The sequence below is a fragment of the Mustela nigripes genome, chromosome 4, assembly GCF_022355385.1.
Source record: "Mustela nigripes isolate SB6536 chromosome 4, MUSNIG.SB6536, whole genome shotgun sequence".
NCBI lineage: Eukaryota > Metazoa > Chordata > Mammalia > Carnivora > Mustelidae > Mustela > Mustela nigripes.
Genome location: NC_081560.1, coordinates 101,094,298 through 101,108,367, shown reverse-complemented (window position 1 = coordinate 101,108,367; position 14,070 = coordinate 101,094,298). Strand labels below are relative to the sequence as shown.

The 14,070-nt window shown below is 48.4% G+C and overlaps 1 protein-coding gene across 1 annotated transcript in view; it reads right to left on the bottom strand.

Moving 5' to 3' along the window:
• Nucleotides 1-2,470: 2,470 nt before the first annotated feature.
• Nucleotides 2,471-14,070, bottom strand: part of EGFR (epidermal growth factor receptor) — a 202,670-nt gene continuing 191,070 nt past the window's right edge. Inside the window, exons 23-28 of the mRNA XM_059397207.1 lie at nt 13,397-13,543; nt 11,902-11,999; nt 10,563-10,730; nt 10,139-10,186; nt 9,334-9,436; nt 2,471-8,602 (exon numbers count right to left, since the gene is read on the bottom strand). Of these exons, the coding sequence (XP_059253190.1) occupies nt 8,244-8,602; nt 9,334-9,436; nt 10,139-10,186; nt 10,563-10,730; nt 11,902-11,999; nt 13,397-13,543 (923 nt within the window). The 3' untranslated portion in view covers nt 2,471-8,243. The remainder of the gene's footprint in view (nt 8,603-9,333; nt 9,437-10,138; nt 10,187-10,562; nt 10,731-11,901; nt 12,000-13,396; nt 13,544-14,070) is intronic.

Below are 14,070 nucleotides of genomic sequence, written 5' to 3'. Positions count from 1 at the left end.
ACACCAGGTCCTCCTGTAGTCTTGCTCCAGACTACACATGTGACAGATTGAGGCTGAGGAATGCTCTTTGCTTGGATTCACTTTCAAGAATTGGGTAAAGGATGGGACGCCGGGTATCTCAGTCACTTAAGCATCTGCCTTCAGCTTGGGTCATGATCCCGGGGTCCTGGGATGGAGACCCTCATTAGGCTTCCTGCTCAGTGGGGAGTCTACTTCTTCCTCTGTTGCTTGCTCTGCTTGTGCCCTTTCACTCACGTACGCTCTCTCACACAAAGAAATAAATAAAATCTTAAAAAAAAAAAAGAATGAGGTAAAGGATATATCTTTTTTTCTTGTAGACCCTATAATCCAGTTTTTCTAGCTCAGTGTCCCAGGCAGGGAGAAGGGGAGTCAAGGCAGAACTTGTAGAAGCACGTCGGAGTATAGATGTGGTTGTCCTACCAATGACCTGTATCTCTCAGGGCTCTCAGTGTGACTGATGGGGAGCAGAGGGGGAGGCTGCTTCAAGGTACTCATTTAGAAACCACAAATGTGTGCCTATAGGATCTCTGCCATATTTTGTTTACAATTTTTCAAACTAGGGCGGAGATCAGATGTGATCTTAGGGCTTTTCTACTCAAGTTTTTAAATGTCCTTTCTGGATGTGGAAGCCAGACAGTTATAATTACTTTCACGAGATTATTGGCCCGGAGCAAAAGTCTCTTCAGGCTGAAACTCCATCTGCCTTGAGCTTTGGCTGGAATTATGGGGAGCAGGATAGTGGGGGGTGGTGGAGACAGAGGTGCTAGTGAGTTTGCCCTGAGGTGAGGAAGCTCCTGTGGGATGGCCATGGCCTTCCCTAGGTGGGTGACGCTTTAGGCTTGAGGTAGCCAGAGACCCATAATACTCCAGGTCTGCCTCGTTTGCTGACACTGGTCTTTCTCTATATGGAGCAAAACCTCCTAATCGAAGGCTTGGGGCCCTAAGAGGCTTATTCCTTCCCAAGGCACCTGACCATGCCAGGGTGTGGCGGTTCAGGAGGCCAGGAAGCCGGCGAAGCCTGGGGCTCCCACGGGGACAGTGAGAAGCTCCCGCCTGGCTTATGCTTCGAGGACCTTGTTAGCCTGGAGTCCTGCTTCCATGTGGATTGCAATGTGCTCCCAGCCCTCTGCATGTAGGCGCTTGATGATCTTCATAATAAACAACACAAAAACAAGGCTGTAATCTCCGGGGAGATGATGAGCATGGACACTGAGCAGCAGGGGCGGCTATGAGCCGGCAGAGGCCAACCTCCTGCTCTCAGTCCTCTTGTGTGACAGAATCAAGGTGGAGCACTGTGCGCTGAACAGCTGGTCCCGGGAAAGTAGTTAGGGGACTGGGGGGGGGGGGGGCTTTATTCTCTGGAGTCAGAGCATGGAAGTCAAAGAAACCTAAAGCCCTGTGGACTCTTCCAGGCCAGGGGCGCGGATTCTAGGTGGTAGCTCCATTCTCCAAAGCCAGCTTAGGATGTGCACGCCCACGGCTTCCTGCCTGTGCACTCCCACTGCCCAGCTGCTGTGCTGGTCCCAGTTTCCTGAAGCTGACCTCTCCTGCACGACGGTGTCACCTGCTTCATGACCTGTGTGCATTTCCTCCTTGCTGGGATGGGTTTAGAGCTCCTGACTCCGACTCGGGTTTGAAGAGATAAGAGGACGCACTTCATCGGAGAATCTGGTTATTATAGGGATTTTACCTCAACCGGCACAGAACAATTCCCTCTGGGGCTGATGGTTACTTTCCTGGCTTACATGAAGCCTAGGCTACCGGCATTCCCACCACAGGAAGGCCTCATGGAGTGGGCAGGTCCCCAGCTTGGAAGGGCGGGTGGTGGGGAGGTGAGGTGTGAGCCAAGGATCCCAGCCCCTCTCACACGAGGGTGTGCTTCTTAGTTCCTCAGGTTTCTAGCAGTTAGCAGAATCAAAACAAAACTCCTGTTTGCTTTTGTGCCTGCCGTAGAAAAATCTCTCCTCTTGGCTCTGAGCTTCTCCACAATGGAAGCCAGGCAGTGGTGGGAGATGGGGGCGTTATTCTCTCTCCCTGGGCAGTATCTACACACCAGGGTCAGAACACACGTGGCTACAAAGCATGGCACTGAGGAGTGTCCCAGTCACACACAGGAAACCTCCAAACTTTAAAACACCACCAGATGGGTGCCTGGGGGCTCAGTGGGTTAAGCATCTGCCTTTGGCTCAGGTCATGATCCCAGGGTCCTGGGATCGAGTCCCATATTAGGCTTCCTGCTCAGCAGGGGTCTGCTTCTCCCTCTGCCTCTCCCCCCACTCATTCTCTCACTTTCTCATTCTCTTTCAAATTAAAAAGAAATAAAATCTTAAAAACAAAAAAGGTACCAGGCCATTTGGGTGTAGGCATAATGGTGGGGAAGGCTGGAGGGGTACAAGGAGGGTATGGGAACTCTGTACTTTCTGCTCACTTGTTCAGTTTTTCAAGTTAGAATTGCTCTAAAAATAAAATTTATTAATTTTAAAAAGTCATCAAGAAGAACATCTACAGTAGGTCAGATATGATTATCAACTTGTCAACGCTGCATTGTTAACAAAGGATACAATATTATTTATAAGGTAATCATAAGAAGAGCAATGAATAATATACATCCAATTTTTATATACAGTCAACATGTTCTGATCAACAGTGTAAACCACAGAAAAGAGAGTCTTGCTTTTCATCTGTACAAATATTGTTTTCATCACAGCAAAACTTTACAACGTTAAGACGTACCATACATAGAAGCTATCAAGCTCTTGCTCGCTCATTTCAAAAATGAAGCTGTCTGTTAGCCTGTTTTACATGGTAGGCTCTGATTGTCAGCCATCAGACCTGTAGGATCTCTTCATTTCCAAAAGATGGTGTTACACACTGTAAGGTTATTTTTGTAGTCAAACCAGGTCCAAAGGGTTGAAGAAATAATAAATGCACTTATTTTCCTTGCAGTTTTATCTGCTAGGTGATAGGTGGGGATTTGTGGCACTTCTGTGTGCAAATCCTACAGGACAGACCTGTGACCTCAGAGGTCACACTGTGCTTGTACAGTTAAACATGGGAGAGAAAACAGTACAAATCGCTTCAGGTATCTTCCCAGATAAAATTTATGAGGAAAATAGAAAAGTGTTTCTTAAAGCAAGAATCCTTTTCTCTGACTCCTGTTTTTATAAAAGCCATCCTACTGCTTATACAATCATTCTAATGTCTCCCCTTTGTAATGTAACTGATGTGTCAGGGTCTCCTCTGGCTCTGGGAAAGAAAGGTCACCAGGTGACTGTGTCTCCCCTCCTGGGAGCCAACCCCAGGTACCTGCACCAGCAGAATTTGCTGAAAGCCCAGCCACCCTAGGCTGAGGGTTCTCCGCCATGGCTGTGCACAAGAATGACCTCTAGGAGCTTTCCAGAGCAGAAATGCCTGGATTTCACCCATAAAGATTTGTATTTAATGAGTCAGAGGTCCAGCGGGGCCTCACTGGTTTCAGAAGCTCCCCCGGGGATTTCACTGTGCAGCCAGGGCCAAGAACACCCTTTCTGGGCTTGGGGAAGGGGGGGGGGTGGCTGGGAGAGCATCGTGCGCGGGCCTGGGAAACATGGGCTTCATCAACATACTGAGTTACCAAGTTACCAAAACATGCTGACCGTGATTAGAGCTCTGCAGGCATTTCTAGTCTATTGGTAAATGCATAGCAACTGTAAATATAAAAATAATTTGTATCAAAGTCAGATTAGTATATATAAGCCAGCAAAGTGCTATATTATTGCTTTTCTTTACACTGACGGGATCTGCGTTCACAGTGAGACAGTCTTTCCCTCCAATACGGCTGCCGACTTGACAGAACCCGCTTCAGAGCAGGACTGAGCCACATCACGTGTGCTTTTCACCTTCTCTCGTTTCACAAATAGAAAAAGTGTTCTTCTCTTCTTTATTAGGACCATGACCCAGCTTGGCTCTGCGATGAGGCTGTGCCCTTTTTATAAGACAGACAGACTTGCCCTGCTTGGATTAAATCCTTTAAACAAAGATTTCAGTTTTGAATTTTGATTCTATTTGTCTTTCGAACCTTTCGTAGAAAAATGAGTTTTCCTAAAAACATAAAGTTCAGTGCTACAAGTGAGGATAATCGTCCTCAAAAAAGTTACAAAAATAGATTATCTTTTAAAATTCCTATCTGAACGCATCTTTCCGTAGTACAAAAAGGTATGCCCCTTGGGGCAAGGATTTCTTTTTGGTAAGGTTTTACAGCCCCAGGCAAGGACATACAAACAGATCATTATGTTGTAATAAAAACGTGTACTTATCAAAAGAAATTAATGCAAAGTAGACATTAAGGGCAATTTCACCAGCTGTCCCTTCCAGCAAGCCCCTCATTCATTTTCTAACTTCTTAGGAAATCCACACCATTTCAGGGCCCTATCAAGGCTCAGTTTTCATACTTGCCACTTACAGGATAAGCTGCTGGGGACAAAGAATTAGAGGCTTTGGGATAGTCAATAGTAGCCAAGTCTCAGGAATACTAAGGTCAGCTTATTGTTCCCTCCACGCCGTCTCCTCTGGGAACCTTTACCTGACTCAGGCTTCTCTGTCCACCCCCTCTGGGGGGCCCGCTGGGATGCCTGCGGGTCACCTCAGGGATGTGTGTTTCAACTCTGCTTGCCCACTGGGATCACACGGGGAGCCCCTGTGTCTGATTGTACCGGTCGGGGGGGAGACTGGCCCCCCCTTTTTTTTCTTTTTTAAAAATTTGATTGTGTTATGTTAGTCACCATAAAATGCATCATTAGTTTTTGATGCACTGTTCCAAGATTCATTGTTTACGGCAGCCCTTTCTTTTTAAGGTTGGCAGAGAGGACGAGAACTGTGAGTCACCGTAACCCAACGGCTTCACCTCTGCTTGAGGAACCCAAGGACTGTGACTGGTGAGTGAGATGCCATCAGCCAAGGGACAGGCCTCCACCCACCCACTGGCCTTTCCTTTTCACCAGTGGTTCCCCAAACTTTGGAGCTCATCACAATAACCTGCGGAAGTTCCGAAAGGCCCCTGGGCCCAGGCTGCACAGGAGGCAAATCAAATCAGAATTTTTGAGGTTGGACCCCGGGAGATACCGGAGAGCAGCCAAGCTCGAGAGCCAGTTCATTTGTGTCTGCGGTTGGTGGGGGGCTAAAGCCCCAAATTAAGAACTTACAACTTGTCATCAAACGATGTCCCCACAGTGCTCCTGGTTACAATAAAGTCGGCGACAACTGGGACTCAGCACATCTAGGAGTTGGAAGATTAATCTTTTTTACTTCATGAGGTGACAGAAACGTTACTTATAGGGCATGAGTACAGGGACTCCTGAGTTTATAGGAGAGGTGTCAGGACGCAGGCCCACTGTCAGCATCACCGAACTGTCTCCAAAGGCCAGATCTCGGGCAGGGCCATGGGCTGACTGAGGAAGGAACGGGCCCTTCGTAGGGTCTTAGGACCTGGGCTCCACAAGGAGGAACGGAAGAGATGCGGTATAAACTTTGAACTCGGGCCAAGCAGGGCCATGAGGTGGAAACACCAGGGCTCTGGGGGGCCCTCCTCTCCTTGTCTGCCCATAGTGATGGTGGGGGTCCCTGACTGGTGGGCTCTGCTGTCTTGGGCTCTGAGGCATCTCCAAGCCCTCCCTGCACAGCCAGGGGGAGGATATCGTGGGAAACACAGTTTTCAAATTGAGGATTTAGCACCTAGATTTTATGCAGGAAAACTGAAATACAAAGGAGAAAAAGCTTGAATAGTTTTTGCTGTTTTATTATGTTATAGTAAAATATTGCAAATTACAAAAATACTAGGATTTAACCGCTACAGTTGAACTGACATACAGTTGCTCTCCCTCACCAATCACTTGCTTCTTGATGAAAAAGTGGTAATAAAATGTGCATCAGTCTGTTTCCCAGGGCCAAAGAAGATTCTGGCTAAAATATTTATGTTCTGAGGCGAGTAAGTAACAAAAGTGATTTACTGACAATGACATAAAATTTGAGAGTCTTAGAAATGTTTAATCTTTTCAAGAATCATTTTCAGATCCCCAGGGAGGGACCCCCCCCCCCCCATGTGGGGTGCTGGGGGAATGCCACACGCTAGTTCCCAGGCTTAAAGGGACAGCTGGTTAAGATGCACGAAGGTGGCCTTTCTCCTACTTTTTTAGCAGTTTCTCTGGCAGATGCTTTCTTGGTCAAGGTTTTGTCTGTCGGGAGCACACTCCCATTTCTCTCGTGACTAAGACCCTGGTCATGTTTTGGCCCAACTCCACCACTCCCTCCCTGATGAGCCTTCCAGGGCCCTCCCAAGGCAGGACGCACTCTTCCCTGCCCTGTGCTGAGTGTGCTTGGCTGACCCGTCTTGCCTACCCTGTGTCGTACTGTGTTAAGGTTTGTGTTTGAGTCAATTCCCTTTGCTGAATTGTGAATTTCTTGGAATCGGGGATAATGTTTTACTTATTTTTAGGTCTTCAGAGTCTATGCTGAGCTGGTAGAGGTACTTAGAGTATCTGAAAACACAGCGGAATTGAACTAAATAGAGTTTATATTTCCATTGGAACAAAGTCAATATATTGGTAACAAAACTGTAGGGCCCTGATCCAAGAGTCAATTACTACTTTAACAGCGAAAGGGAAATCTTGTACGTGTGTGGGGCTGGACACATCCATAGGTCAGAAATATGGTCGGAAAGATCTTTTCCTTGAAAGACTAGGGGGTTTAACACCTGCGTACAAAGGGCTGCCACGCACCGGTCAGGCTGCAAGGACACAAGAGCACTCCGGGTCCTAAATTAGCTGGATCCTCCAATGCTAGGGAAACTTTTAGGAGGGAATTTGTTTCCTTTCAAAAAACGATCTGTAGATATTGTTAAGGCATTGTCTTGGATTTCAAGCTCTGATTTAATATTTACCGCTTTAATTCCCCCGATGCATAGTGTTAACTTTATTTTGCCCTGTGAAATGTACCCCCAGGGGCAAGGGCTGTTAGTTCCTGCTTGGTGGCCCTGGAATCTGGATCCCTTCATTTTGGGGCCTTGGGGACAGCCTACCAGAGAAGGAGGGGGGTTAGTACCTTTTGAGTAAAAAACATCTATAGTAAAATAAAAAGGAAATTGTCTCCCATAAGCCTAATTTGGTAGCGGGAGGCTCCGTGAGTTTGAGGAGGAGCGTCTCATTTCTGCAGTGTCCGGACAGATGCCCATTCATTCCCCAACCCCCAGGGGACTTGCCGTATTTCCTCTGAGACTCAAATTTGGGAGCCACGTTCTCGTGTGAACTTTTGCATTATCGTTCCATCGCGATTAAAGGCTACCGGATTGAACACCGATCCAACGCAAGCTGGTCCAGGTTAGAGTGTGATGTACCGTCTCCTCTCACCAACAGGGAACTCCTACCGAGCTTCCAAACAGTGGAATGGAAAAGAAACAAGTAAGTCCAATACTTATAGCTAGAAAAAGCTGGTCAACCAATGGAGAGTAAGTACCATGAAGACATTTATATAAAAAGAAGTCCGAAGAAGAATTCTACCCCTTCCATTTCTTTCGTGCTCGGGAAGGGTTCAAAGTGGCTTATCCTCTTGAACGTGCTATGATTTGCTACAGTACCAACCAGTCCCACTTAGGACACAGAGTACTTCTAGTTTTTTTAAAGAAATTGTCTTGCAGTGGAAGAATCTTGGAGCTAGAGTCAGTGGAATCAAATGTTAGCTGGAAGGCTCTGACCCTTGCTTCTTGGTCACAGTTGGGCCTGGATCTACTCAGTGCAGCCAGTACTTGAGCAAGAAGCTCCTTCCTCGTTGGAAACGCCCAGGAGAAATAAAATCCATAATGACAATTAAAAACCCCCAGGGTCCCCAAGCAATAAAACTCCTTATGCAGATTTTTTTCTTTTCTTTTCTTTTCTTTTTTTTTTTTTTAAATCAAATATACCTCACTGAAAAGCAAACTTCTGCCCAAAGAGAATATTCTTGCTGGATGCCTTTTTGTGGCAGTCTCACAGTTTGAAGACAAAGGAACTTCCCAGCAACTTCCCAAAGTGCTTCCAAGGAGGGGGCACTTCCTGGGTGAAAGATGGGTCCGTAGGAGCAAATATGGCCAAACCAGTCCACGGGCCCAGGAGTCAACAAGGGTGTGACTGTCAGCACTGGGCGTTGCTGCCGTGGCTTGGTCCCAGGGTGGGTGACACATCCGAGACTCTTACGGCCACCACTGTCCTCCGTGGTCATGCTCCAATAAACTCACTGCTCGGCGGGGCTACCCGCAGGTAGTCTGCATGTTCGGCTGCAGGGCCCTTGAAGACGCCGTTGGACTTGGCTTCCTTGGGAAAGAAATGCTGCTGGTAGTCGGGGTTGTCCAGGCTGATCTGGTGGTTGTCTTTCTGGGCCCAGAGGCCGGGGCCACCAAGCGCGCTGGTGATGCCGGGAGGGACAGTGTTGAGATACTCAGGGTTGCCCACGGCATTGCTGTGGGGGTTTTGGTAGTGAGCGTCTCTGCCAGGAGCTGGGTTTAGAGGCTGATTATGATAGACTGGATTCTGCACGGAACCTGCCGGCCTCTTGGGGACGGACTGGTTTATGTATTCTGAAATGGAAAAGAAATCACAGGTGAAGCGATCGGCCAAGCGTCAGCCCCAGCGGACTCCACAGCGCATCTGAACCCTGCCGGTTTTCTCCCGCAAGACCACGGAGCGTCGGGCGTCTGGCAAGACAATGAGCTCGCTGGTGCCCTAAGGGAAACTGTGTCCTTGTCTATAGTTCTCAGAGCAATGGGGACATCGATCTCTTGCCAATTTAATGTTCTCAGAAGGATAGCCTGCCTTGAGATGCAAGTGTGCCCATGGGAACATCGGGGATAAAGCTGAGACTAGGCATATACGTGTGTCACAGGCCAAGAGTGGAACCAGATCAGATGTGTTACACGCATGTGTGCACACAGACACACTCCTCCACACATGCTCACACACTCACGGACACACACACAATCATACCCACACACTCCTGCTCTCTCTCTCTATTATACACACACACATCTTTGACGTTTGCTTCAAGTTCTAGAAAATCTGCAAACTGGTCTTAAAACCACACCTCCCAGCTGGACACGACTTGAGTCCAACACAAAGGCCCATGCATGTGCTCAGTCATTTTGTGTTTCTCTGCCTCTTCCTCCCCACAGGTGTCTGCAGGCTTGCCACAATCTCCACTTTTGGACCGGCTTGAGGAAGCAAGAGGCCTGAACCTTGGGGATAGAGGCCGGCCCTGCTGGATACGGGTGCCAAGGTGGGTGACCCTTCTTGTCCAGGGTAAGCCACTCACCGGGTGCTGGGAGGAAAGTGTCATCTATGTTGTCCTCAGTCAAGGTGCCAGTGGGGTCTGAGCTGTACCGCTGTAGGAAGCTGTCTTCTTTGAGAGGACAGCTCTGAGGGGAGGAAATAAGGCAAAGTCACTCCGGTAAGTGCTGCTCAACGCGTATAAAAATCACCTGAGATTCTGTTAAACTGCAGCTTCTGATTCAGTGCGGTCCAAGAAAGTGCCTGGGAGTCTGCATTTCCAACTAGCGCCCAGGGGACGCCCATGCTGGGGGCCCACAGACCACAGGCCGAGTGGCAAGGACCTGGTTGGTACCCTGCAACTGGGTTCCTGGCAATGACAGAAATGTTCTATGATCTGTGCCCTCCCAGACAGTCACCGATTTAAACTGAAGTCGATGCAGAGGGCCGGGGGCTTCTATACTGGGAAGTGTAGGTCTAGATCATGGTTTCGTGGCAAGCATCAGCACCCCCCGAAGGCTGGCTCGGACACAGATGGGGGCTGGCTCTGTCCCTCGCATTCCTACTTCAGCAGGTGTGTGTCGGAGGCTTGGCAGTTTGCACTTGGAACAAACCACCAGGTGATGCTGCTGGAGGTCCACGAACCCCATTTTGCACAGCACTGGCCTAAGTGAGAGCTGCCTGCTGGCCTTAGGGCAGGGGCTCAGGGCAACCATACAGGAGAAGGAAGGAAGGAAACACAGGAAGCAAAGCCAAGATTCGTTGGGGGTAGGATGGGCATTTTCTTTGTGCAATAGAGCCGTGACACAGAGCTGTTACTTAATTCGGGTTTATGAGGTGTTCATACGTACCCCATTTCTGTCAATGCAAGCCACGGTGGAGTTGTTGCTGGTGGCGCTCTGGAAAAGAATTAAAGATGCTGAGGGTCGATGTGCCTTGTCTCACCCACGCCCACCGAATGCAGGACCTGGGGCCTCACAGGGCCAGTGTCACTATGGGGGCTTAACGTCATCCTGACCCATTAGCTTTAGAAAAACTAGGTTTAGTTCAGACTTAATTCTGGTCCCTAGTAGACCTGAAAAGACTATGGCCCAGTTACTGCAAGGCATAAAAGAACTAATACACCTGATTGATTCGTTCTGAGTCTGGCCTGACCATTTGCTTAAAATGGACTTCTTCGTCTCCCTGTGAGTTCTGCTGGGGGGCTACCATTTTCTCTAAGCAACTCATTCAACCCAGCAGACACCATGCTTGAGAAAGGGGTGCATTTTGTACCAGAGAGCTCAGGAGGGGGGTCCGGGACGTGGAGGGGCTGTGGAAGAAGCCCTGCTGGGGGATGAGGTACTCATCAGCGTCCACCACATCCTCCATGTCCTCTTCGTCCATCAGTGCGCGGTAAAAATTGGAGTCTGTAGGGCTCGGCAAGTGCATTCTCTCATCTCCCTGGTGCAGAACATTTTGAGACGATCAGTAGGACCCAGAGAGGCGCCAGTCCACTGTTTGGGCAGATGCCTCTTTGTTGAGCACTTGGTTTATAATAAAATCAGCCTGATTCTCCGCAGAGTAGTGGCTTCCTCCCCTCCCCCACCTGACATGAAAATATTTAAAAAATTCTCCGATGTTTAAAAGCCCCTAAATGAAATAGAAACAGCTTAAGAGGAAGAAGAAAGGTATAGAGCAGAGTTTATGGAGGGTGAGTTTTGCTGTTAGGTGCTGCCATCTTACAGTTTATAGTAAAAAATGTGTCGGAATTCCCAGCAGAGACCTCTTAAACCCTTGGGATCTCCTGAGGGAGGAGAGTGGCAAAGGTGTCATTGTTATGTTAACCAGGGGCTTTAGGCCCACACCTAAGGATGGAGGTGGGGATGGGGGAGTTGGGGATGCCAACCCAGAGATGAGCGGACTGGACCTCTAGGTCAGCCACACCCCCTGATGTCCTGGAATGGGGGAGGGGCTGGAGGTGGACTCAATCACTGTTTGGTCACTAGTTGAACCAGCAAAGCCCATTTAATGAAGATGCCATAAAACCCCACAGGGGCTGGGTTCAGAGAGCTTCTAGGTTGGTGAACACTTGGGAGTGTGGCGACAGCCACCCAGCCTGAGTAAGGGAACTGCTTGCTGGGAGGTGCATGGAGACCCCCTTTTCCCCACCCCCACCCCCACCACTCACACCGGAACTGCTGAACAGAATCTTCAGGGGCTATGCAAATTATTTTGCATACATGACCTCACAGCCCTGTGAGTTTGGTTTTGTTAAATTAAAGCCTTAAATGGAGACTCCGGTGTGAAGGCAGATTTGCTGCCACAAAGGGCCTGCTTCTCCATCAGAAGGAGCTGAGGCTCTGGCTGACCAGAATATGATAATGGTACATGGAACGAGCATGTCTGGATGCTAGGGTTCAGCTGGGAATGGCAAATGGGGTCGGGTGGCGGGGGGCACCACAAAGGAATTCCACTCTGTTCAGTGGGGCCCGTGCCTAGCTCTACGGCGCTGAGGGTTTAAGGACGGGGCCTAGGAGACAAGAAAATGGAATGGGCACGCAGTGGAACACCGTGATATCGGACGCTCATGAGGACTCCTCCCCGTGCAAGTTCAGAGGCTGTGATCTGGTACCTGGATGACAAGGTAGCGCTGGGGGTCTCGGGCCATTTTGGAGAATTCAATGATCAGCTCACGGAATTTGGGGCGACTGTCTGCATCTATCATCCAGCCTGGGGAAGGAATGAGGAAAACAGTGCGATTAGACCCTGAAAGAAATGGTAAAGACGGCATTGCTTCCAGAAGGCATTTATGGTGAGATCCTTTTAGGCAAGTAAGGGATGCAGAAACCAAATCTTTGTGATGGGCTTTTTAGTCCTGGCACCTTAGCACTGATCCCAGTTTAAAGACCATGAGGACACAAAACACTTGAATCAGAATGACAGCAACATCGTCTAATTTTCAGTGCCTACTCTTCCTGGGGCCGGAGTTCTGGAATTATCACCGTAAGTGTTCTGGCAGCCTTGCATGCACTGCTGTTTGTGGACTACACTGTGCTGTTTGTGGCACCTGGGCTCTCTGGCCCAGTCCTCACGGGGCATCCACTTTCATCTAGACTCGCTTAGCCATCTTGCAAACTGGAAACTAGATTCAATTTAGGGAAAGTTAGGGACTTTCTTTAAGAGCCTCCAGGTTTGGGAACTCCACACCCTGATGCTTTCATTGTCTTACATCCTCAGTCATGCAGCCCACAAGTGAGGGGGCGTCACAGTGCCTTCCCTAGGATCGAAGTCTGGATTGAACAGCTGGAGGAACAGCGATCAGCTGGCAATCCTCGTCTCTCTTGAGGGCTCATATTTATTTTTAATTGTCAGGATGCCAAGTTATTTTAGGACAGACTGCTATGTGACCTCAGATGAATCGTGTGACCTCTCTGGATCCCAGCTTCCTCAATCCACAGCAAGGAAGTTAAAAGTAGGTTAACTCTGTGGTCTGAAGTTGGGAAGGCATTCCTCTTTACATGGACTTGGCCCCGTCCTATTCCGTGTGCTACCTTCTCCTCTAAGTGCCCGTGGCACGTGGAATGTCCCCTTCAGAGCCTGCTGAACTTGTCCTTCTGGTGGAACAAGAGCACTGACCAAGTTACACACTCTTATTTAGATTAAGATGTTTACTTGCTATGCTGCAAAAGACCTCACATAGATCTATTATTTGAAAGGGTTAAGTCAAGGCAGAATTGTAGTTTCTACCAGCCTCGTGGGCTTCTCCTTGTTAGGCTCTCCGATAACAGGCTTCAAAATGTGCAGCTCTGTTTTCATTGAGCAACTCAGAGAATATTTTGGTGTAATGGTTTCTGGGGGAATTTGGTTTTATTTATTTGCAAACATGGGCACAGGGCAGGGCACTGCGCTCAATAGGTCAAGCAAAGGCTTCCTGAAGAATGCTAGGGGAGAGTTTACAGACGTTTCTGGGTTTTGGTCCCGCTGTAGAGAACAGGACAAGGTTTTTTCAGGGAATCAAAGGTCTCAATCTTTTGGCTAAGGGCAGCAACACCTTTCTAGGCACCATAAGGCACTCTGAGTGCTAACACCCAGGTACGCTAGCGTGGCTGGCTGCGGCAGGCACTCACACTTGACCATGATCATGTAGACATCGATGGTGCATATGGGCGGCTGCGGGAGGCGCTCTCCTTTCTCCAGGATGGTGGAAATCTCGCTGGCGGGGATTCCGTCATAAGGCTTGGACCCGAAGGTCATCAACTCCCAAACAGTGACCCCTGAGAGGATGAGAGAGTTGCTTTATGAGTTGGTAATAATCACCATGCCTTGTCCTTAGTCATCATTTAAACGTTTCTGATCTTTAAAAACCTATGTTTCTGTGGCTTTGAGCAATTTGCTCGACAGCCGGAAGCCTCAGTACACCTTTCTGTATAGTGGGATAATGACGGTATCTGTCTTATGGGATAGTTGTGCAGATCAAAGAAGAAAAAGCAACTGAAAAGTTGGCAGATAGTAAGTGGCCAATAAATGTTAAAACTTGAGTGACAGCCACAATGACAAGTCAACCACTATAATGACATAAGGAGCAGGAGTTACACACTCAGAACATCTGCCCTAAGCTACTTGTATCTTTAGAAGATGGAGACCGCAGACAAGGTTGTACACTACACATCTTAAAATAATAATAAAAATTGGGAACCAGAAAACCCTATATTCTTTTTAAAAAACATCAAAACCCCATACTTTTTGTTTCAAAAATCAATAAAATCCATCGTCATGATTCAAAAAAAAAAAGCAGTACTTT